General features: G+C 34.6%; 1 protein-coding gene across 1 annotated transcript in view; it reads right to left on the reverse strand.

Annotated features, from left to right (window-relative positions):
• The window catches only part of TDRD15 (tudor domain containing 15), a 106,349-nt gene that overhangs the window by 51,334 nt on the left and 27,953 nt on the right, over positions 1 to 27,062 (reverse strand). Inside the window, exon 5 of the mRNA XM_014730946.3 lies at positions 14,663 to 14,744. Coding sequence (XP_014586432.3) covers positions 14,693 to 14,744 — 52 coding nt within the window. The 3' untranslated portion in view covers positions 14,663 to 14,692. The remainder of the gene's footprint in view (positions 1 to 14,662; positions 14,745 to 27,062) is intronic.

The raw sequence follows: 27,062 nt of genomic DNA on the forward strand, positions 1-27,062 counted from the left end.
GAAATGGTGAGAGATGGGGTCAGATGTGACAGAGAGCAAAAGGAAAAAAAGAGAATCTCAAAAAATAAGAATAAATAGTAAGCTGGTTTTAAACAGAACCTAGTAGTAATCCTAGAAATAAACATCACAATGGATCCAACAAGAGCCAAAGCAATCCTGAAGAACAAAACTGCCTCCAGTTTTATACTATTTATTGAGATCTAGTACAAAGCTAGAGTGGTTAATTCCATCTGGTATTGGCAAGAAGATGAACTGACGAATGAAAGACAATAGAGAGCTCAGTAACAGACCCACAAGTATACAGTCAGCTGACTGCATTTATTATAATGGAAGAGAAAAAAGATGTGCTTTTCAATAAACAGCACTGGTCAAGTGACTATCCATACACAAAAATATCTATCTTGAACTCTACCTCACAGCATACTAAAAAATTTATTTCAGACATAAATGTGAAAGGTAGCACAACAAGGATTTTAGAAACAAACTCTAGATTACCTTTGTGGTAATAGAGTAGTGTGGGGGACTGGAACTGGCCACCCCAAGATATGTCTCTTTGGCATGAGGATTATCTTGGGCTGGTTACTTTTAAAAAAACTGCAGACAGGAAACAAACCCTGAAAAGTAGAGTTTACTTACCCTTTGTTAAGAGACATTTACATTGTAAAGGAAATCTCCATCTGTAAAGGTGTCTGCCTCTCTGTACCAGGAAGAAGGGGAGATGACCTTATCTCTGGAAACTCTCAATCAATGCGGAAGGCAAGGACTTAAATCTGCATAATAATCTTACTCCTGTTTACTGTACTTGTCTGGTAACATCCTGTAACTGACTTCTCCCACCCCCAACATCCTCCTTTGTCTTTAGCTGAAGATGATATTTAAGGTGGTGGCTTTGGCTATTTTGGTGAGTTGCTCAGGTTGCCTGAGCCTCTCCCATGTATACATATTATAAAGCTTTGTTTAATTTTCTCCTGTTATTCTGTCTCATGTGAATTTAATTCATTCTCCAGCCAGAAGAACCCAGAGTGGGTAAATGAAATGTCTGCCTCCCCTACAGTAGTCAAATAGTTCTTAAACAGGAGACAAAAGCTGAATGGCTTGGTTTTAACATCTGAAGAAAGAACTGGTGAGCAAAAAGACAGACTGATAGAAATTATCCAGAACGGAGACAAAGAAATGAAAAGTAAAGAAGGCAGTTTAAAAGAAATAGGTTCTAAAATGAGAACATTGAATTTACATCTAAAAGAAGTTCCCAAAGGAATAGAGAATGGAGCAAAAGAAATACTGAAATAGATTATGGCAAGAATTTTCCAGATTTATGAATGACATCAATTTACAGATTCAAGAACACCAATGAATCTAGAAAACAACTGCAACGCAAATTAAGGAGAAAGTATTATATACAAAATCAATAAGAAAATGACAACAATCCAATAAAAGGTGGGGGGGGGGGGGAAGGAATAGGAATCTTACAAAAGTGGTAGCATAAATGGCCAATAAATTAAAACTCTGAATAATCTGTAATCTAAGAAATGCCCATTAAAACCACAGTGGGAACACAGCCACAGTGAAAAGACACAGGAGAATTAGGTCTTGTGGACACCACGTCTGAAGAACTGAAATGCTAAAGAGGGCCTGCTAGTCAGGGGATTGTTACTTAAAATGGGATTGAACAAATAAGTAAATACATTGAGGATTACGGGAGCCAGGTTTCTCACTGATGGAGAATCATAAATATGAAAAAGGGGAAGCCTAGAATTGGAGTTCGGTATAAACTTATGACTTTTAATATATAGAGATGAATCTATGTGGAAATAAATATAAATGTATATGTAGACTGACATATGTATATATGTAATAAGCAAGGAATATATATTTTTTATATATATATTTATATTTATAACTCTGTCCACTGAGAGAGTATAGAAGAAAGGCAATAATATAAATGAACACACCAAGGCCCAGATCTCAGTTTATAGCTATTATTTTTCACTAACAAATAGCAGGGCTCCTTGGAGAAAAGGCTGATTCCAAGGCTGGGGTACCCTAAAGTAAGGAAGGGTTCAAATAATTATGGGGACATATCAAAATAGAAAAATTAGCTTGAAGGGGTTCACACTGGCCAATCCTGTGACAACTTAGGCATCAAAATGCCTAACGGTAGTAATGAAAGAAAAATCCATGAGTAATTACTGATCTAAGTAAATGAATGAAGGAATGAATAAGTAAATAAATAAATTTGTGTATGTAGAAGGAATGATGGAATTAGAAAATCATCATTTGGCAACCATTAAAGTAGTATTTGATTAGACAAGAATCATTAAAGATGCTAAAACCAGCAGGTGAATGTTTGAGGAAGAGGCTATTTATATACAGCCTCACAAAATAGTTTTTAATTATGCATTAATCAATAAGCATTAAACTTATTATAAATAAACCTGGAAGACACCATTCTAAGAAAATGATACAAGTCAACATCATCAGTAATGGGACAAAGTAATATTGTGCACCTCCTGATATAAGTAGACAAGAACAGAGTGTCATTCCTATGGAATTCATGGCAAAATGCATAACCAGAAGCTAATCATTTCTGTGTGTGTGTGTATATATATATATATACACACATACTATATACACACACGCACATACATATACAGTGATGTGTCGCTTAACAGCAGGAATATGTTCTGAGAAATGCATCATTAGTTAATTTTGTCATTTTGCGAACCACAGAATGTGCTTATACAAACCTAGATGGTATAGTCCACTACAGACCTAGGCTATAAGGTACTAATCTGCAGGGACCACTGTCATATAGGCAGTTTATCATTGACTGAAACGTCATTATGCAGCACAGGACTGCACACACAAATACATACAGACTCAGAGGGAGAGAGAATAGGGCAAACATGGTGAACTAGGAAATCTGGGTGAAGAGTTAAGAGGAACAATTTTATTCCTATAATACTTCTTTAATTTTTAAAATTATTTCAAAATAAAAAGTTTAAACAACTATAATGAGATTCATTTTACTCCCAAATTAGTAAACATTTAAATGCCAAACAGTATTAAGTGTTGGTGAGGATGTGGAGAAATGGCAATTTTCATAAACTACTAGTGTGAGTATAATTTTGAAAATCTGCAAAACTGTCTGGCAGTAACTAATAAAATTATGCATGGCCACACCATATGGCTTAGCAGCTGTAGTCCCAGGAACACACCCAAGACACACTCTTGCACATGGCCATCAGAGATATACACAAAACGTGTTACGGCATCATTATTTGTAGAATACCAAAACCAGAAACAACACAAATGCCCACAAACAAAATGGGGCAGAAAAATTGTGGTATATCCATATAGTATGATATTATACAGCATGAAAATGAACGAGCCATCAAATGTATCAGAGTGGATAAACCTCAAAAAACCTAACAATGACCAAACAAGCCAGAAGAATAACAGAGTAGGATTCCATTTTACAAGGTTAATAAGATACAATTTAAAAATGTATTATTTAGAGATGTAAACGTAGGTGGTAAAAACAAATTATTTTCATAATTAATTATAAACACAAAATTTAGAAAAATGGTTCTGTTTTGGAGAAAAGGGCACCTAGGAGGCTTCTGTGATATAATAATGTTCTACTTCTTGGTCTTAGAAGGTGACATTCACTTTATTCTATATTAGTTATTTAAACTGTATATAACTGTAAAACATTCTCTTTTATGTATGTTATATTTAACATTTACTTTAAAAGGCTGGACCATATGGCACCACAGCTGAGGTTTACCTAATTAACCAAGCAGAATTTATTTCAGGCATGTAAAGATGATTCAAAATCAGGAAACCTATCAATATAAATGGTCACATCAACAAATTAAAGGAGGAAGACAGTGTGACTACATCAATAGGTGCTGAAAAGGTATTTAATATTATTCAGTAGGCTTTCACAATAAAAATTCTAAGTAAAATATAAGTAGAAACAAACTAAATATAAATAAAAACTATGTATTAAAAAACCAATAGCAGGGGCCAGCCCAGTGATATAGTGGTTAAGTTTGCGCACTCCACTTTGGCAGCCCAGGGTTCTCAGGTTCAGATCTGGGGTGTGGACTTACATACCGCTCATCAAGCCATGCTGTGACGGTGTCCCACATACAAAATAGAGGAATACAGGCACAGGTATTAGGTTAGGGACAATCTCCCTCAAGCAAAAAGAGAAAGATTGGCAACAGATGTTAGCTCAGGGACAATCCCCCTTACCAAAAAAAAAAACCAAAAGAAAACAGTAAATATCATCCTGTATGTTAAAATTAAATCCTTTTCAATTTAAATCAGTAACTAGAAGGGTGTTCACAGTTAATATTATTTACAATTTTCTTGGAAATTTTAACACATGCTATAAGAAAAGAAATTTAAAGATTATTTTAAAATATTTCTTTTATTCGTGACATAATTTTATAACCAAGAAAAATTATCAACAAAATAATTTGATACACTAATAAAACAGAACACAAAATATACCAAAAAAAATCAACAGATCCTTTAATCCCACAAAAAACACCTGGAAGTAGAAATAAGAAAAAGATTGCATTTCAATAGTTAAAATATATTTAACAAAAACAATATAGGATCTACATAAATATAAGGTTGAAATCACATTTAAAGACATAATTTAAGATCTGATAATACAAAAAGAAATAGCAGTCTAGCTTGCTTAGCCTCCTACTAAGAAAATCCAAAAAAGCTTCCATGTTCATGGAAGAGATAACTTAATTTCATAAAAATATTGAGTTCTCCAAAATATGATCTAAATTCAATATAATTTTTATGAAAACACCAAAAGGTTTTTTCTTAAAATGGACAACATGATCTTAAAGTTTACATGGAAGAATAAATACTCGAGAAACGTACGAGGAAGAATAATACAGAGGCAAAGAACTTGCCTTACTGAAAATCAGAACACATTATAAAACCATGAAAAATAAATGGTATTTGTTTAGCAATAAATAGATTAATGGAGCAGAAGAGAAATCCAAAAACAGATTCCAGAATATATGATTTAATATATTGCAATGGTTGTAGTTGAATTCTATAAAAAGTTGAATTCTCTACAAAGTTGAATTCTCTGCAAAGAACGTAGTTGAATTCTATAAGAAAAGAATGGATTATTTAATAAACTCTCCTGGCAAACTCCGCCTTCAAGCTGCAAAAAAAATTAAAATTGTATCCCTTATTTATACCAAAGGTAAAAATAAATTATAGCTGGTAGTAGCATTCCAAGTTGATTTGAATCAAGGGTCATACTAAGAAAATCTAGAGAACATGAACAAAATATCAGATACATTTGTTTGAAGCTATCAGAGAGCAACCAAAGCAGTAAAACGTGCAGAGCCAAAGTCCAGGAAAACAGAAAGGACAACAACAAAGAGCCTGGAACTTGGTATAACTTTACCCAGAAGAGACAGCCAGTTGCCAAAAGCAGCAACTGAGAGTCCAAAAGCTTTCAGCAATGGGGCGGGGAGATATATTGAAGCTTAGGGTCCCCCAACAGGGCAGGGACCCAGAGAGCTACAATTAAGAAGAATGAACTAGTAAGACTGAACCCTCAAAACAACTGTAGCCTATCTTCAAAACATCTCAGTGCCTGACTAGATTGAGGTGATCTGCCACTGGCTTCTCTGCCTACCAGAAACAAAAGAAAATCATCTGAAAGAAGGTAGCATCCATAATTTCCATATAGTAAGTCAAAAGTAAACTAGAAGACAGCACTGACTGAAAACCAACAGAAAACAACAAACAAAACAGGCTCAGAGGCAAATCTGAAAAAGGAGTTATTAAGTATAGATTATAAAGTAACTGATTATCATGTTCAAAGCATTAATTTTAACATAGAATGGGAAAAAATGAAAAAACTCAAATGAAAATAATAGAACTGAAAATGCAATACAGTATTTAAGAACTCAACACGTGATGTAATGTTAGGTTGGACATAGCTAAAGAAAGGATTAGCAAACCAGAAGATATGCCAGTAAAAAGTATGCAGACTGAAGCACAGAAAGTGAAAAAGATGAAAAACAAAGAAAATGCCATGGGACATATGTGACAAAGCGAAAACCTCTAACATGAGCATAGTCGCAATCCCAGAAGGGAAGCAGAGAGACAAAGGGCCAAAAAAATTTTAAAGATATAGTGACTGATAATTTACTAAAACTGACCGCCAAAAATCTAGCTAAGGATTGAAAAAGAGGTACAGATCCCAAACAAGGTAATTACAGACCACAAAAAAATGTTCCAGGCACATCACAGAAAAACTTTTGAAAGAAAAGATAAATAAAAAATTCTTAAAAACAGCCAAAGAGAAAAAAAGCACATTGCTTTGAAAGGAAAACCAATAATACTTACAGCTAACTGCTCGATAAAAAGAAGTCTCAAGATAATGGAAAAATATCTTCAAAAGTTTGAAAAAAATAACTATTCTAAAATTCCACTAAAATTAAAATTCTCTTCTATAGTTACAAAATAACTATTCTAAAATTCTATACCAATGAAAATTCCCTTCAAAATTGAAGGCAAAATACATTTACAGACAAAAATGGGAGAATTCCTCATCATAAGGTATGTGTTAAAGGAAATTCTAAATGAGTTCTTCAGAAAGAAGGAAAAAGATCCCAGAAGGAAACACCAACATAGGAAGAAATGAAGACCAAATGAAATGGTAGATATGTGGGTAAGTAATTGTTTAACACCATCAAAACAATTTTTCATGAGATTAAAATGCATGACAGCAATAACACAAAAAGCAAGAAGTAGTAAATGGAGATAAAGTGTTCTAAGACCCTATCATTGCCTAGGATGTAGAAAAATAATTTAATTTAGACTCTTACTAAATCAAGGATACATTTGATAATCTCTGGGTAACAAAGGAACTGTGAAATAATTATAACAAACTAATACAGAGAAAAATGTAATAAAAAAATAAACTGATTCAAAGAAAACAGGTAGGACAAATAGAAAACAAATAGTATATATAAACCAAAACAAATATATCCCTAATTATGTAAATGTCAATGGAATAAATACTCCATTTAAAAGAAAAATATAGTCAGACAGGAAGAAAATAACTACAAATTGCATATGACATACCTTAAATAGGACGAAGTAAGTTTGAAAGTAAAAGGAGAGAAAAAGCATAACATGGAAAATCTTCCAAACACTCACCAAACAAAAGCCAAAAGCTGGTGTGGTTATAATAATATCAGACAAAGCTGGCATTAAGGCAAGAAGCACTCCCAGAGGTAAAAAGGAGTCTTTTAAAATGACAACGGGGTGAAACCACCAGGTAGATACAAATGTGTATGCACCTAATGACATATCTTCAAAATATGTAAACATAATGGTAACTAAAAAGTGAAGTAGACAAATCCACTATCAAAGTGAGAGAATCTCATCTCTCTCTCTAATATAAAAACCCGAATAGAGAAAATTTGTAAGGATGTAAAACATCCAAACAGCACAATTAACAAAAATGACCTAAATGACACATTTGGAACACTGCACTCGACAATCATATAGTACATAGTTTTTTAAGTGCACATACAAGATTAACAAAATTGATTATATGTGGCTCATAAAGCAAGTCTTAACAAACTTGAAAGACTATAAATTATTAAAGCATGTTCTCTGACCACTACAGAATTAAGCTAGAAATAAATAACAGAAAAACTAATTTGAAAATGCCCAAATGTTTAGAAATTAAGTAATACATTTCTAAATAATTTATGGTTTGAAAAAGAAACGGAAATCGAAAGTAGAAAACATTTTAAACTGAATGATATTGAAAATAACATATATCCATCTCAAGAAGTTAGTAAAATAACAGCAAATTAAACCCTTCTTTATAAAAAGGAATATAAATAAGAGCAGAATTTAATGACATAAAAATAATGTACTCACCCAGCACCCAAATCTTGATGTCTAATATAACATTCTCAAATAAAAGAAACTAGAGCTCTTTGGAGAAATGGTTAAGGCAGGGAATATAAAAGATGGACTCAGAGCATCTCGTAGTGCCAAAAAGCAAAAAAAGTGCTCAAAAACAAACAATGGGATTATGTCAAAGAAACACATGAGTCAACTGAAAGAGCTCCCAATGTCCAAAGCTGGAACAATCTGAGTAATAAAATAAAGTACACAGTACTGGATTATAACCTAAAGTATCAAATAAATATCCATGAGTCCATACTGATACAAATAAATGATCAAATAATTAAACAGAAGAGAATAGACAAATATCTTGTACAGAAGAATCTCAACTAACTTATCTAGGTACTCCTTCCTCAGAGGTGGGGCATAACTTCTCACCCATTAAGTATTGGATGCACATAGTGACTTCCTTGTAAAGAATATGGAAAGGGGGGGGAAAGAACAACTTTACACAGAAGAAATCTGATGAACACTGCCTCAGCCAAGTGAACAAACTTTACATCATTAGTGATAAGTCATATTAATAGCATGTACCCTTGATATAACATGATGAAAATGACAATTTACCTCAGTAGTCTTCCTCCCAAACACTCATAATCTCTATCACAAAAAGAAACAGCCAACATCAGAAAATATTTAAAAAGACCACAAAGATCCTACAATCATTTAAAAGATGATGATAACATTATGAACAAAGTTATACCAATAAATTTGAAAATTTGCAAAAACTGGAGAAAACTGTTTATCAAATCTGACACAATGAGAATCTGAATGATCCTGTTATTTTTTAAAATGAAATCTCTATTTTTAAATTTCCCTACAAAGAAATCTTCAGTTTCATACGGCTTCACTGGTGAATTCTTCCAAATATGCAGCGAAAGTGTAACACAAATCTTATACAAAGTCTTTCAGAGAATAGAAATGAAAACATATTTTCCAATTTATGAGACCAATTTAACCTTAACATCAAACCTCTAAGGTTATTCAAAGAAAGAAAAGGTGTAGGCAAATCTTTATAATGATTATAGAGGAAAAAATCCAAAACCTGTTTTTGGATTTTTGGTGAATGCTGAAATATTAAAAGTTTTTTCCAAGATTGGGAATGACACAAGGATGCTCACAATCACTACTTCTATTCCACACTTACAGAAATCAAATGCATTAAAGAAAATAATGTAAGGATATAAGAATGAAAAAGGAAGAAAATAAACTTATTTTTCAGAAGCAACTTTATTAGAAATCAATGAACAAAGGTAGCAAGATCACTAGAAACCAAATCAATATAAAAATGTAAAATGAACTAAAAATAAAATTTTAAAAATTATACCATAAACAATAGCATCTAAAACATCAAATACCAAGGATATATCTAATTAAAGATGTACAATACTTCTATATTGAAAATTATAAAGTATTTTTTAAAGAATTTTAAAGGATCTAAGTAAATGTAAGAACATATCATATTCATGGACTGGAACACAATATTATAAAGATTCTTCTTTAAAGATCTATGGACTCAATGAAATCTCAATGAAAATCACAACAGCATATTTTTAGAAAATTTTTAGAAAATTAAAAAGCTAACTTTAAAATGTTTACGGAAATGCAAAAGGCAAAAAGAGCTAAGGCAATCTTAACAACAAAAAGGCTAGTGGACTTATACTGGCAGATATCAAGACTTAGTATAAAGCTAGAGTAATTAAGACAGTATGGTATGGCCAATGAGAGAAAGAGAATGTCCAGAAACCAACCCATGTTTATATTAAACCCTTGATTTATGTCCAAGGGGATACAACAGTGCAGTGGGGCAAGTAAACGTCTTTTTCAATAAATGCAACTGAGTCAACTGAATTATCTATATGTAAAAAGTGAATATTGACCCATTTCTCATATCTTATACAAAAATTAACTTTAACTGAATTGTACATTGAACTTGAAAGCAAAATAAAATTCTTCTAGGAAACTTTTTTCATGAACCTGAGGCATGTAAAGATTTCAATAGGACACAAAAAGCACCAAACATAAAGAAAAATAAATGTATAAATTGAACAAATTAAAATTTAGAGTTTCTGTTAATAAAAAATATAACTATAATAAACTACCACATTAAGAGTAAAAAAGCAAACCACTAAGTGGAACAGATATTTGCAACAAAGGGCCTTTATGTATTCAGAATATATAAATAATTTTTACAATCAATAAGAAAACATCTACCTCATAGAAAAGTGGCCAAGAAGGAGCAATTCATAAGAGAAGAATTAAGTGACCAATAAACACGGAAAGTTGTTCAACTTCATTAGTTATCAGAGAAATGCAAACTAAAACCACAATGAGACACCACTACCTACCCATCAGAATGACTAAGATAAAAAAGACAGACAACGCTAAGTGTTGATGAAGATGCGTAGTAACTGAAACTCTTACACCACTGGTGGAAGTGTAAAACAGGTGTTACCACTTTGGAAAACATTTTGGGCAGTAATTAATGACCTACTTAAGCTGGACATCTATATGCTCTATGAGCCATCAATTTCTCTCTGAAATATATATCCAACTGAAATGTACATACAAATGCATCAAGAGTAATGTACAAGAACGTTCATAGAAGCATTATTCCACATAGCCATAAACTGAAAACAACCCAAATATCCATCAACAGTAGAATGGATAAGGAGTCACATATTCACACAATGGAATACCATATATGAAGCAGAATGAATGAACTGCTACACACCATCAGGTAGACAAAACAAACAAAACGTTAAGATATCCGATAGCGAATTATATTGAATACAAAAAAATACATATAACATGAATTTATTTATATTAAGGTCAATGACCAACAAACTGAACTACAATGTTGCGGGATCCAGCTTAGGAGGCAAAAATAAGAAGAGAAGCAGGAAGGCAACAGTCAGCTTAGTAATTAAGAAGGGACAGGAATTGTTGAGTGACTGGCTGGTGATTACACAACTTTGTTCACTTTGCGATAATTCTTTAATACTGCACTTAACTGTGTATATATTATCCTTCAATTTTAGAAAGTTTATTAAAATAATTAAATTACAGATGGATTAAGACTTAAATGCAAAGCTCAGCCAACAGAAAGTTCACAAAATAAAAAGGGGAGGGAAGGAACAAGGAAGAATGTAATCCATGTGTGAGGGAGACCGATTTAATTACATCTAGGAAACTCAGTCTCAAAAACAAAAGACAGATAGGTTTAATTGCATGAAGAGTTAAAACTTTGTTATAATATATTTTTTTCTATACAAAAAATTTGTAAATTGAATGACAAAGGGTTACCATCTTATACTAAGTGCAAAAATTAAAATTAGCTCAACAACAACAAAAAAGAACGAACAACCCAATCAAAAAATGAGCAGAGGATATGAACGTTTTTCCAAAGAAGATACACAGATGGCCAACAGACACATGAAACAATGCTCAACATCACTAATTATTAGGGAAACACAAATCAAAACTACAACGAGGGGCCGGCCCAGTGGCATAGTGGTTAAGTTCACACTCTCCACTTGGGGAGCCCAGGGTTTGCTGGTTCAGACCCTGGGCACAAACCTACACACTGCTCATCAAGCCACACTGTGGTGGCATGCCATATAGAAGAACTAGAAGGACTTACAACCAAGATATACAACTATGTACTGGGGCTTTTAGGGAGGGAAAAAAAAAAAAAAAGAGGAAGATTGGCAACAGATGTTAGCTCAGGGCCAATCTTCTTCACGAAAAAGAAAAACCCTCCAATGAGATATCACCATATCACCATATCACCTTACACCTGTCAGAAGGGCTATAATTAACAAGACAAAGAACAACAAACGTTGGAAAGGATGTGGAGAAAGACAACCCTCATGCACTGCTGGTGGGAATGCAAACTGGTGCAGCCACTATGGAAAACACCACAGAGATTTTTCTCAAAAAATTAAAAATAGAAATACCCTACAATCCAGCTATCCCACTACTGGGTATTTATCCAAAGAACTTGAAATCAATGATCCAAAGAGATTTATGCACCTCTATGTTCACTGCAGCATTATTTACAATAGCCAAGACATGGAAGCAACCCAAGTGCCCGTCTATGGATGGATGGATAAAGAAGATGTGGTATACACATACAGTGGAATACTACTCAGCCATAAAAAAGAGAAAATAATCCCATTCACAATAACATGGGTGGATCTTGAGGGTATGATGTTAAGCAAAATAAGCCAGACAAAGACAAATACTGCATGATTTCACTCATATGTGGAAGATAACAAATACATTGATAAAGAGAACAGATTAGTGGTTACCAGATGGGAATGGGTTTGGGAGATGGGGCAAGGTATAAAGGGGCACATACTTATGGTGACGGACAAAAATTAGATTACTGGTGGTGAGCACAATGAAGTCTATTCAGAAATTGATAAATAATAATGTAAACCTGAAATTATACAACGTTATAAACCATTATGATCTCAATAAAATTACTGGGGAAAAAAAAGAAAATTCATAGAAGAATAAATTCAGAGTCAATATACACATAAAAAGTTTTTCAAATTCTCTAGTAGTCAGGAAATTAAAATTAAAATAATAAATCACTTTATACCCCTCACAGAGGCAGAAATGTTTAAGAAGCTACTAATGGTGATGTAGCTGATGTACTGATGCTCACTGACATTTTAGCTATTATTTTTGAAAGCAATATGGTAATATCTATCAAAATTAAAAAATACATTTTTTTACCCAGCAATATCACTGCTAAAAATCTATCCTGGAGAAACACAGTTACCCCTACATAAGGATAGACATACACAGATGTGTACTGCAGCTATATTCAAGGTGGCATAAACCACAAAGACAGAGAAGTTGCTGAAAATTAAAATACATTCATACTGTTAAAAATTATGCATACATTTAAAAGAATAAATAGAACTACATTATTTACCTTAGATTTCTAAGATATGCTGTGAGAAAAGCAAAATGCAGAAAATGATATATGATCTTATTTTTCTAAAACATATAACAAAAATATGTACATTGTACTTATATATCTACATAATTATATTCAATCATGCACTGAACTGCATGCACAGGGAGAAAATCTTGGCTGTTGTCATGACCTACCTTATGGCAGGGGTGGAAGAATCAAATGAATAGGAAAAAAAGAAAGGGAGGGAAATCCAAGCAAATGAAGGAAAAGAAAAAGTGCAGGCAAAAACTAAAGAATGAATGACATGATCATATTTGTTCATTCACGTTAAATCATATATGAGGTACAATATCAGGCAGCCTCCAAAAAATGCTACTGGTCACTTTAAGTACCTGAAATATCTTTTTCCTTTAAAAAAGTCTTAAAAATTAAGAGAAGATAATCATGAAAAGATGAGTAGAGGCTACAGGAATTTAAACCATATGGGACTGAATGCCACCAGATGTCAGTAAAACCCTCCAAAAGATTATAAAAACATTTTTCTTAACTGCTAGAAAAATTTTCTTTTATCTATAATCTTTACCTCATAAAAATATTCAAATTAGATGTGTAGATTACCAGGAATGAAGTTCCTTAAAAGACAGACTATAACTCTTATTAATAAAGGCATTAATATTGATATCTAACTCCCTATTTCCTAAGTCATCTATAACATTTTCACATTATTTTTTAAAACTCATGAATTATGCCTTCTGAAAAGATGACAAAATTTAATATTCAACCAATATGCATTTATCTCATATCTATTATGTGTAAAATACGGAGGCAAAATGAAAGAATAATGATATTTGAGTTTTTAATCAAGTAGGAGAACAAAATTAAATAGAACGTTTACAAATTAACCAGTACAAACTAAAGTACAGTGGCACATCAACTACCTATAACACAGATATAGCCACATAACTCAGTATCCTAAAACCAAATAAATGAGTAAATAAACCATTAGACAGCTAAAATGTGTGTATAAACTTTTCCACTGAAATTCATACTTTACTCATTACCCAGCCTCTTCACTTTTACTATAAAACAAAAGGTCTAATGATTCTTATAATGTGGCTTTTAAGTTATCCCGTTGTTTCACTGACTACCTCACAGCTTAGTGTATAAACCACAAGTATTTTATTAAGTTCATGGATCCTGCAATTTAGGAGTTTGGACATAATGCACATGTGGAGTTGGCTTGTCTCTGCATAACGCCCATGGCCTCAGCAAGGATAACTCAAACGGCTGGGGTCTAGAACTGTGGACGGGAGTCCTTCTACATGGCCTCCCTATGTGGCTTGGTTTCCTCATGCCCTGGATGTGGTGGTTGGAGTTCCTGTATGATGGTGCAGGGCACCAGGTGCAAGCATTTCAGAAAATAAGGTGAAAACTGCATCAGTTTATAACCCAGCTTATAAGGTCACACAGCTTCACGTCTACCCTATGCTTTGGTCAAAGATGTCACAAGCCTGCCCAGATCCAAGGGAAGGGTAATTATACTCCACCTCAGACAGAGAATGGCAAGGTCACACTGGATAAGTGCATGTCAGATGGGAAATATTACTGCGACAATCTTTGGATAACACAATGTAACACAGTGTGCCACAACAATTCACAACATTCCCACATGCTGAATATACTACACCCTCCCCCAAGACTTTCAAAGTTTCATTCCATTATGGCATTGGGACAGTCTCAGACCTCAATATCTAAATCAGGTCCAAATGCAGATTAGGCTCCCCAGAAGTGGTTCCTCAAGTACAGCTCCTCTTGATCTGAAGACCTATGAAACAAAGTGGTATGTTAGCCCACACACAACTACTGTGGGACAAGCATAAAATTACTTCTATAGGCATTCTCAGAAAAAAAGGAGAACCAGGAGGCATATATTAATCACTTGGTAATCTTTTTAGCCTGATTCCTCAGTTCATTAGGTACATTTTCAATTTTCCATATTACAGCTGAGGCAATTTTGCTAAATTCCCTTTACTATATATAACAAAGGTCTCCAGTCTCCTCTCCTCCTACCGCCAACATTTTCCTCAACTTCCTCAAAGTCCTCATTGACAGCTTCCTTGAGGCCTGTCAGGTTACCTCTCTGGAAGGCCCTTCCAGTGTCTGCCCACTGCTGAGTCCAAAAATTATGGCAGCATATCACTTCTGGTACAAAAATCTGTTGCAGTTATTATTAACATAGATAACTTATTCCAAAACTTAGTGATAAAAATGATATTATGCTCACAAATTCTATGAGTCAGAAATTCAGACTGGACACAGCAGGGTTGGCTTGCCTCTGTTTCACAATGTCTAGGTCTTATCTAGGGATACTCAAATGGTCATAGGTTGGAACTATCAAAAAAGAACCTAAATAGAGCCTCTCCATAGGGCTTGGGTTTCCTCACAGCATGGCAATCTCAGGGTAACTGGACTTCTTACATGCAAGTTCAGCATTAAGCACAAGTATTCCAGTGAACAAGTTAGAGGTACACAGCCTTATACGGCCCAACCTTGGCAGTCACACAGCATCACTTCTCTATACTCTTTGAAGAAGATAATGGAGGCAGGAGACAGCCCTGTGGCCATTCTTGGAAAATAAAATCCTCTACACCAGTTTATCAAGAAATAAGCAGTGAGAGAGACCAAACTGCTATTGTCAACATGCATAATGATAGAAGAAAGAACTGCAATACATATATTTATCTTTGCTGCCTCTCAAACCTCTATTGAAATAAGATGAAAAAAATACAAAGCTAAAATCCAAAAGGACAAAAAAGATCAGCAACGGAAATGGTAGAAAATTAGTTGATACCTATTCCAACGGTCTTGTCTGGGGAGATTTTGCTGGGAGATGACCACGGAAGTAGAGACATACTCCATCCCATTCCTAGTAAGTTTGCCTGCCCACCCCCCCTCAACTTTCCCTTGCTCTCTGTTTCCTCTCCCTCTGCTAGGAAGGTAATAAATTTAGCCCAAGTTCTTTGAAAACAGAATCTTGGTGAAGGATGAGAGCCAATCATCACATATTTGAAATAGCATTTTTAAGCACATAACTTATAGTGGGATTTTATTGCTATGCAGAGGAGGTGAGTTGTTTGAGGATGAGGCTCAAAAGAAAACAGGATTTATTGAGATTCTGATATAGAAGAAATTAGTCCAATGACTCCAGCTCAACTCCAAATGCCTAGGTAATTCTCTCTCCACTACTCAGTAAAAGATAGATTACTCTAGAGTAGGAGTTCTTAAACTGTGGTCTGGGTACTACCAGTGGGGCCCTGAAACCCTTCAAGGGAGTCAGTGAGGTAAGAATATTTTCATAATAACACCAAGACATGATTTGCCCTTTCCACTCTCATTCTCTCATGAGTATGGCATGGAGTTTTCCAGGAACTACATGACATGTGATATAGAAACAGATGGAACACAGAAGCAGATATGAGAATCCAGCTATCTTCTACTAAGCCAGACACTAGAGAGATTTAGAAAAATTTAAAACAATGCCATTCTTCTCACTTTTTTGCTTTAGAAATGTAATCATTGTTCATAAAATGTGTTAATTATAAAACTGTTAAAATATAATTATTTTATAGTGAACTTTTCTAAATCTTCAATTTTATTTTCTAACACAGTGTATTTTGAGAGATATATTTCACATAAACAAAAGCTCTTTGGGATCCCCAAAAGTTTTTAAGATTATCAAAGGAACTTGGAGATCAAAAGCTTGTGATCCACTGCTCTAGAGAAATTACACTAGAAATAAGACAGGCTCCTAATTTGGTGACACTAAGTACAACAGAGGGCATGGGTAGTATACTGTGCTCAAAATTTGGAGAAAAAGTGAAATTCTATACTTAGAATTCTACTTAGAATTGAATAGTAACAGTTTCAACCTATTTCCTAATTCAGTTCCCAAATTGGGAAGCTGGCTTATATCCATCCAGCAGGGGATAAGAGGATTGTTAACAGAGGAAACAGATCAAAGAGAACCAACAATAACAAAATGCTTTGTCCTTATCACCCCATGAAGAGAGAAGTCACCATCATTGTTTTACTCCCTTCACTAATCAACACAAGTGGACAAAAAAGGTATTTGAGGAAAATCTCTAACATGAAATACAGAGAACAAAACCAACACAGCAAAGGGAAAAGTGAACATTAAGAAAAAACATTATTTTTGCATCATTGAAACAAAACATAGATCTATAAAAGATAACCACAGGGATATGACAGATCCTTTCTCAGATGAGCATGTGGCTCCCCTGAGTCAAAGGAATCTCACATGTATTTTCATTTTTCACAATCTAAATATGAAGCATGTCCCAGGTGACTGAAAGAAAAGTCTTTCACCCGTTTGCCTGTGCTTTCTTTCTTCTGCCATACTGTATCCTTTACTTCTATTAAAGTATTGCACAAATGTACAAAAATCTTGTGAGCACTTTCATTTATCTGGTCCTGTGTAACTGCTGCAACGTTATATCAAGTAACTGAGAATGGTTCTAACAGCTTGTTCAGTTGGTTGAGTAAAATGTGGACACAATGGTGTCCTACATTAAAATCAAGATGCCCAGAATTCCCTTGGCATAATATAGAACAATGGGTCTCAAAAAGTAGTCTCCAGACCAGCACCAGCAGCACTGGAGGATTGTTAAAAATTAAAATTCCCAGGCCAGCTCCAGAGCTACTAAAACAGAAACTGGCACTAGGACCCAGATATCTATGTTTCAACAAGTCCTCCAGGAGATACGTGCAAAAGTTTGAAAATCCCTGTTAAAGAAGAAATCCAAAGCCACAGGGAGATAGGAGTGCAAGTATATTATGTAACATGCTTACTGATTCCCTACGTCCCCCAGGAGGATCCAGAGAACATTCCCTTCACCACTGATTTGAGAAATACATTGGTAAAGGCTCTGTAGTGACTATTATCAGCATGACAGGAACGATAGTAAAATATGCTGCCCTTGTACAGGCTCACTGTAATCAGTAAGAATGATGGGATCCCAGAGTGACAGAAACCAAGAGGAGTCTCTTAACCATCAATGACAAGACACCCATCCTATAATGGGGAGACAAGAACAACAATTAAAATGGTCAGACGCACATAACTATGTGGCAGTGATTCATTGATCATGATATTCCTACAGGTAAAATAGAAGGCAGTCTACTAAAGTTTCCTTTGATTTATATTTGAGCTGCAAAAAACACTAAGTGAGGTAAATAGAGAGCTGCCTAAATCACCATAATAGAGTCACTGTTCCTCATCCAATTCCGACACCGGAGATCACAAACTGAGAACATAATGAATGAAGGTGACACTGGGTCCTCTTGAGAAAAGGCCCTGCTACACTGCCAAAAGTTTCTGCTGAAAGTGTTTCTCCTAGCTTGCTCAGAGAGACTCAAAGCTATTTATTTACCAGGATGTCTGTGTACAGGGGAAAGAGAAATACCCAGACCATTTGACTGTGGACAACCAATTTACCACACAACCTGAGCTGCCCATTACAAAATGAGTATCTGACTCACAACGCCATAGTTTGACAAGCACGACAGCTTCATCAAGTGCAATTACTGCATATAAGACCAGGATCCAACAGGTCCTGAAGGCATGTATATTGTGTATATAAATTGTTTGGCACCCATGACATACACTGCTGTTGCACTGCTTTCCTTCTTTCAATACATACCCGGACTCAAGGGGATTCCCTATGAACAGAGATTGAGGAAGAAGAACTTCAGGACTGATTTAGAGAGAGTTCTACAAGACAGACTGAAATGATTCAAAAGTAAATGGATGTGGTATTACAGCCCAACCTTACAGCCCAATTCCTGAATGTCTCTTTAGTAGCTTAGGAAATTCTATTACCAGCAAGAAAATTTTATGCTTCTGTAGGGGAGGAAGACATTTCCTCTACCCTCTCTGGGTTCTTCTGACCAGAGAACTAATTAAATTCACATGAGACAGAATAACAGGAGAAAATTAAACAAAGCTTTATTACATGTATACATGGGAGAGGCTCAGGCAACCTGAGCAACTCACCAAAATGGCCAAAGCCACCAGCTTAAATATCATCTTCAGCTAAAGACAAAGGAGGATGTTGGGGGCGGGGGAGTCAGTTACAGGATGTTACCAGACAAGTACAGTAAACAGGAGTAAGATTATTATGCAGATTTAAGTTCTTGCCTTCCACATTGATAAGAGTTTCTAGAGATAAGGTCATCCCCCGCTTCTTCCTGGTACAGAGAGGGAGACACCTTTACAGATGGAGATTTCCTTTACAATGTAAATGTCTCTTAACAAAGGGTAAGTAAACTCTACTTTTCAGGGTTTGTTTCCTGTCTGCAGTTTTTTTAAAAGTAACCAGCCCAAGATAATCCTCATGCCAAAGAGACATATCTTGGGGTGGCCAATTCCAGTCCCCCACACTTCCCATTTCTACAACTCTAGGTTCTGCTGGTTTAAAGGTCCTGATTTTCAAAGGAAGAATGCTTCCATCAGGAAACTCAACAAATGTTGTACTGAATTGACAGGTGAAACTGCCACCTGGCCACTTTGCATTCCTCATGCCACCGACTGAATAGGTAAAGAAGAAGAGAGCTGCTACACCAGTTAGTGTGCTTGATCCAGCTTATACTGGAGAAATAGGGTAGATATTAAACAAGAGCCCCAAAAAAGCATATGCCCAGAATCCAAGTGATTGTCTTCTATGTCCAAAGGTTAACAATTAATGAAAAACTAGGGAATGATGGTCTTAGTTCTGAGAGTTATACTTAATAATGTATTAAATCATTAATTAAAGTTATGAAATCAATTATTTTATTTATTAAATTTACTAAATTCAATAAATTAAATTTAAAAATGTATTAAATAAGTTAAATACTGTACTAAATAAATAATGTAAAAAAAGCTTAAAATACCATTATACTTAAATAACGAAAGACAGAAGACCCTTTCCCTAATATACAGACAAGGCATGGATGTCCATTCTCACCACTTTTTTTTCAACATTATATTGGAGGTTCTAATTATTGCAACCTGGCAAGAAAAAAAAACAAAGTCATCCAAATTGGAATGGAAAGACAAAATTTTATTTCTTTGCATATAACATGATCGTCTACGCAAAAAATCCAAAGGAATGCACACATACATACACAAAAATTAGAACTAATGAAAAAGTACAGCAAGATCACAGGACACAAGATCAAAATTCAAAATCAATTGTATTCCCATAGATAACAATGAACAACTGGAAAATGAAACCAAGAACACAATATCTTTTACAATAGCATCAAAAGAAAATATTTGGAAAGAAATACAATAAAAGAAGTTCAAAACTTGTGCACTAAAAACTACAAACATTGCTGAGAGAAATTAAAGATCAATAAAAGGAGAGATATTCCCTCTTCATGGATCAGAAGACTCAATTTTATTAAAATAGCAACTCTCCCTAAATTGATATATGGATTCAATCAATTGCTATAATTAACTCCTTGTTGTCTTTTTCGTAGAAATTTACAAGATGTTTCTCAAATTCATACAGAAATGTAATGGGCCCAAAAGAGCCAAAATAATTTTGAAAAAGAAGAAATATGAGAACCTATACTTTGATTTCAAAATACTCCAAAGCTAAAGTAACCAAAACAGTGAGGTACTGGAATGGGGCTAGTCATACAGATCAGTGGAAAAGAATTAAGAGTCCACAAATAAATCCTTACATTTTTGGTCAATTGATTCTGACAAAGATTCCATGACAAATCAATGGACAAATAATAGTCTCTTTTAATAAATGGTGCTGTAAAAACTGCAAAAGATGAAGTCAGATCCCACCTCACAAGACATACAAAAATTAACTCAAAACAGATCAAAACATAAGAGCTAAATTATAAAACTCATAGGAAAAAATTTACCTTAAATTTTTTAAGGTAAATATTCATGATCTTGGATTAGGCAATGATTTCCTATATATAAGACACAAAAAGCAAAAGTGAAAAAAGAAAAAATCTATATACTGGACTCCATCAAAATTAAAAACAGCTGTGCTTCAAAAAGACCTCATCACGAAAGTGAAAAGACAACACACCAAATGGGGGAAAATATTTGTAAAACATACACAGGATAAGGAGCTTGTATGCAGAATATATGAAGAACTCTTGTAACTCAATAAAAAGACAAAAAAAAATTTAAATGGTGAGAAATTTTGAACATTTTTATTCAAAGAAGATATACAAATGGCTAATAAGTACATGAAAAGATGCTCAATATCATCAGTCATTAGTGAAACATAAATTAAAACCAGAAGATAGAATTTCACATCCACTAGAACAGCAATAGTAAAAAAATTATAATAATATAAACAATATTGACAAAGATGTAGAGAATCAGGAACATTTATATATGGCCTGTAGGAATGTAAAAATTGTGCCGTCACTTCGGAAAACAGTTTGGTAATTTTTTAAATGTTAAACATGAATTTACCATATGACCCAGTAATTCCACTCTTAGGTATATATCCAAGAGAAATGAACATATATATTCACATAAGGGCTTGTATACATATGTTTTTAGCAGCATTAATCATAATTGCCAAAACCTAGGAACAACATAAAAGTAGTATATTCACTCAACAGAACACTATTCAGCAATTAAAAACAAAAAAGAACTACTGATACATGCTATGACATGGATGAACCTCGAAAACATTTTGTTCAGTGAAAGAAGCCAGACACAAGAGACCACATACCGTATGCTTCCATTTACACAAAATGTTCAAAAAAGAGAAGTTATAAGGACGGAAATTAGTGTTTGCCTGAAACAGGGAGTGCGGGTGGGAAAAGGATACGGGGCTTAACAGGAAACATGCAGCAGGAATGATACTGGATAATAAAAATGTTGTAAAAGTTATTTGTGGTGACAATTCAAAACATTAAAATTACCAAAAAAATCATTGAATTGTACACTTGAAAAGAGTATATTATATAATATGAAAATATGCCTCATTAAAGTTATTTTCAAAAACAATGGCAAAAAAAAATCTTCACAGAAAAATAGCTGAGAAAATTCATTCTTATTAAAGATCCAAATTAATAAAAAATAAAGGAATATTAAAAATAACTTAAATAATGAAAACAGGGGCCAGCCCAGTGGCATAGTGGTTAAGTTCACCTGCTCCACTTCGGCGGCCAGGGGTTCACAGGTTCGGATCCTAAGCACAGACCTAGCACTGCTCATCAAGCCACACTGTGATGGCATCCCACATAAAATGGAGGAAGACTGGCACAGATGTTGATTCAGTGACAATCTTCGTCAAGCAAAAAGAGGAAGATTGGCACAGATGTTAGCTCAGGGCCAATCTTCACCACAAAAATAAATAAATAAATAAAATAATGAAAACAAATACACATCAAAATTTATGGGATGTAGGTGAAGAACGCTTAACAAGAAATTTACATCACTTCTAGTACCGAAAGAATAAATAATCTAAGTCTCCACCTCAAGAAGCTAGAAAAAGAAAAGCAAATCAAAAACAGTAAGAGAAGGAGGGAAACAGTAAAAATCAAAGCAAAAATAATGAAGTAGTGGAAAAACAATAGAAAAAACAATGAAATATTTCTTCGAAAAGATCAATAATTGATAAATCATTAGCACAACCAAGAAGAATGAAATCAGAGAGAGGATTCTGGGAAGATGGTATAGTAGGAAGAACTGCAAATCCCTCTCCCCACCTAGACAACAAGTATACTGGCCAGTTCTACCTGATGTAACTCTTTTGAAACCCTGGAGTCTACTGAATGCCCACAACCACCAAAGGAAGGGTTGGATGGTGAACTGCAGTCAACTTCAGCTCTTAGCATAGTAGCAGCTACCCATCCTCCACCTCCCAGTCCCTTGGCAGGCAGCTTTACACATTTTCTGGTACAACTTACACACAGCTTGCAGGAGCCAGGGTGGGCAATGAGGACCACGTCCTCCAAATATCAGAGATTTGTGCTCTAATCACTGATTCCTGTTTCTAATCATGGAGGTGCAGACACAGAATTGGGAAGCCATTGTTACAAGCCCCTTCCCCTCCAACTGAAGGGACTACCATATTTAAAGGGCCGGAGCTTTTTTATGTTCTTTTATTCCTCCCTTTTCTCTTTTTCTCCTTTTGGGAGCCAAATATTTAGGGACTAGGACATTCACAAGCAGCCACATATATAGGGGAGTTTAAAAACCTGTCATACATGCCCAGGGAATGGTGCAGGCTCAGAAAAGACCTGAGAAAACCTGAAGTTTATATCTCAGGCTGATATTGCACACAGAAAGAGCCCAAAACAACAACAACAACAAGCCAACTCTGGGTAAGGGGGAGAATCTGATTTCCAGAGTTACTGTATTAAAAGATTCAAATGTCCAGTTTTTAACAAAAAAATCACAAAGCATACAAAAAAAACAAGAAAGCATGGCCCATCCAAAGAAAAAAAATAAATCAACAGAAACCACCCCTGAAAAAGACCACTTGGTGGACCTAATAAAGACTTTTAACAACTATCTTAAAGATGCTAAAACAACTAAAGCAAGATGTGGAGAAAGTCAAGAAAATAATGTATGAACAAAATGGAAATAACAATAAAGAGACAGAAAACATAAAAACACATGAAAAATAAATTCTGGAGCTGAAAAATATAATAACTGAAATGAAAAATTCACTAGAGGGATTCAAACACACATTTGAGCAGGCAGAAGAAAGAATCAGTGAACTTGAAGATAGGACAATTGAAATGATCAAGGCTAAGGAAGAGAAAGAAAACAGACAAGAAAAGTGAACAAAGCTTAAGGAACCTATAGGACATCAACAAGAGTGCCAACAGATGCATTGTGGGAGTCCAAGTGGAGAACAGAGTTTATTTGAAGAAATAATTGGCCAAACTTCCAAAATTTGATGAAATACATAAATATAAACATCCAAGAAGCTCAACACTCTATTTAGGATGAATTCAAAGAGATCTACACTAAGGCACATTGTAATCAAACTGTCAAAAGACAAAGAATCTCAAAAGCAGCAAGAGAAGCAACTCATCACATACTGGGGATCTTCAATAGGATTCTCAGCAGACTGCTTATTAGAAACCTTGGAGGCCAGAAGGCAGTGGGCTGATACATTTAAAGTGCTGAAAGAAAAAAAGCTGTCAAAAATGCTATATCTAGCAAAACTGTCCTTCAAAAGTAAGGGAGAAATTAAGGCATTCCCAGATAAACAAAAACTGAGGGAGTTTGTTTCAACTAAACCAGTCCTACAAGAAATGCTATAGGGAATCCTTCAAGTTTAAATAAAAGGACACTAGCCAATAACTTGAAGCCATACAAAAAAATAAACATCTTAGTAACAGTAAATACATGAGAAATAATAGAAGCTAGTATTATTGTAACTTTGGTTTGTAACTTTTTGTCTTCTACATGATTTAAAAGACTAATGCATTAAAACAACACAGTTTATAAGCTAGTATTATAGTAACTTTGGTTTGTAAATCCACGTTTTGTTTTGTACATGATTTAAAGACTAACACTTAAAAGTACAATTATTAGTCTATGTTTTTGGACATACAATGTGTAAAGATATAATTTTGTGACATCAATAACTGAAAAAGGATGGAGATGGAGCTGTATAGGAGCAGGATTTTTATGTGTTATTAAAGTTAAGCTGGCATAAATTCAAATTAGTTGTGTAACTTTAGGATATTAATGTAATCCCCATGGTAACTACAGAGAAAAGAGCTATAGAAGACACACAAAAAGAAATAAGAATTAAAATTTTTCACTATAAAAAAATGAACTGAAGACAAAAGTAATGCAGGAAAAGGCAGGGGGAGCAGTAAGGCATATAGAAAACAAATAGCAACATGAAAGAAGTTCTTTCTTACAAGCGATTAAGCGTAAATGGATTAAACTCTCCAATAAAAATACAGAAACTGGAAGAAAAGATTTAAAAACATGATGCAGGGGCCAGCCCCGTGGTCAAGTTCGCGTGCTCCACTGCGGCAGCCCACAGTTTCACCGGTTCAGATCCTGGGCGTGGACGTGGCACCCCACGTCAGCCCACGTTGAGGCGGTGTCCCACATGCCACAACTAGAAGGACCTGCAACTAAGATATACAACTATGAACTGGGGAGATTTGGGGAGATAAAGCAGAAAAAAAAAGAAAACATGATGCAAATATAGGCTGTCTACAACAGACTCACTTTAGACCCAAAGATTATTCAGCCTTAAAAAGGAAGGAAACTCTGACACATGTTATCTGATGAACCTTGACGACAGTCTGCTAAGTGAAATAAGCTGGTCACAAAAGGACAAATACTATATGATTTCACTCATGTGAGGTACCTAGAGGAGACAAAGTCATAAAAATAAAAATTGAATGGTGGTTGCCAGGGACTGTAGGGAGGGTGGAATGGAGAGTTAGTGTTTAATGGGTATACAGTTTCAGTTTTGCAAGATAAAAAGAGTTCTGGAGATGGATGGTGGTTATGGCTGCACAACAATGTGAATGTACTTAATACCACTGAACTGTACGCTTAAAAATGGTTAAGATGGTAAATTTTTTGTGCATTTACCAGTTTTAAAAAATTGAAAAAAAGGCAAATTATCAAAATAAGGAATGAAACTAGAAACATCATTACTGACACTAAAGAAATCCAAGAATTTTAAGGGATATTAAAAGTAACTTTACATAAACAAATTAGCCAATTTAAGCGAAATGGACAAATTCCTAAAATGACACAACCAAAACTGACCCAGAAGAAATAAAAAATCTGAACACATCTATAACAAGCAAAGAAACTGAAGTCATAAAATTAACAATATTCCCACAGAGAAAAGTCCATGCCCAGATTACTTTACTGGTGAATTCTATCAAATTTTTAAGGAAGACACAAAACCAATCCCACATAAAATTTTTTGGACAACAGAGGAGATATTTCCCAACTCATTGTGTTACCCTGATACCAAATCCAGACAAGACATCATAAGAAAAAAAAAACCTATAGACCAATATTCCTCACAAACAAAATTCCTTAAAAAAACATGAGCACCAAACATAGCAAGACCTTAAAAGGGTTACACAACAAACATGCCTAAGGGGGACTTACCACAGGAATGCAAGGTTGATTTAACACTCAAAAATCACATGCCTCTCTTTGTCTTCTTCATGGGAAGGTTTCCTATGACCCGTTGACAGAGAATTTTTTAAAAATCAAGCCAAACTCATAAAACGGTCAACTCAATATGTCATTGGAAGCCAACACGAACCACAGCTAAACCACATCCCCATTGAGGGACATCTTTCAAGAACAATGGTAGGAAGAAACTCTCCCTTTGGGCAGAGCCTACATCCTTTTTGAATAGAAACAGAAGAAACCTAAGGTTAGTATATATACACACTTCCATATAGTGGTAACTGGCTAGGTTGGTTGATTGGGGCTCAGAAGGAGCAAGTCTCAAAGATGAAGACAAGAAAATCTGGAGAAGAGGCATATGGATGGGCCAGTTGTAACGGCCATGTGAATCTTGGTGATTCATGCTAATGCTCATCATAAGGCATCCACCACAGAAGATACACTCAGCAACCAGGTGAAGAGAATTACCCACCCAGTGGGTGTCATACTACTCCTGTCCTTAGCCACACTAGTGTACAGGCCCAGAAATTTCAGCACACACCAAACAGAAATGCATATATATGTTCATGAAATGGCACACAGTATTTCATACAAGTATTATTTGCAATAGTTGAAAACTGGAAAAAAAAAGTCATCAAGAGTAGAATGAATAAATTCTGATATTATACAATGAAATATTATTCAGAAATGAAAATAAGCAAACCACAACTACACATAAAAAAAGGATGAATATCACATATGCTTAAAAAATAGTGCAAAAAAGAACCAGATATAAAAGCATACCATCAGTTCCATATATAATCATTAAAAGAAAAAAAAACAACTATTTCTTTGTTGTTGGCAAGATTAGGTGGTAAAACTATTTTGAAAACACAAGAGGAGAAAAGGTAGTACCACAAAAGTCAAGATAGTTCCTTGGAGAGGAGGGCATAAATAAATATTTGTTGTTGTTGGAGC

This window comes from Equus caballus, chromosome 15, assembly GCF_041296265.1.
Source record: "Equus caballus isolate H_3958 breed thoroughbred chromosome 15, TB-T2T, whole genome shotgun sequence".
Classification (NCBI taxonomy): Eukaryota; Metazoa; Chordata; class Mammalia; order Perissodactyla; family Equidae; genus Equus; species Equus caballus.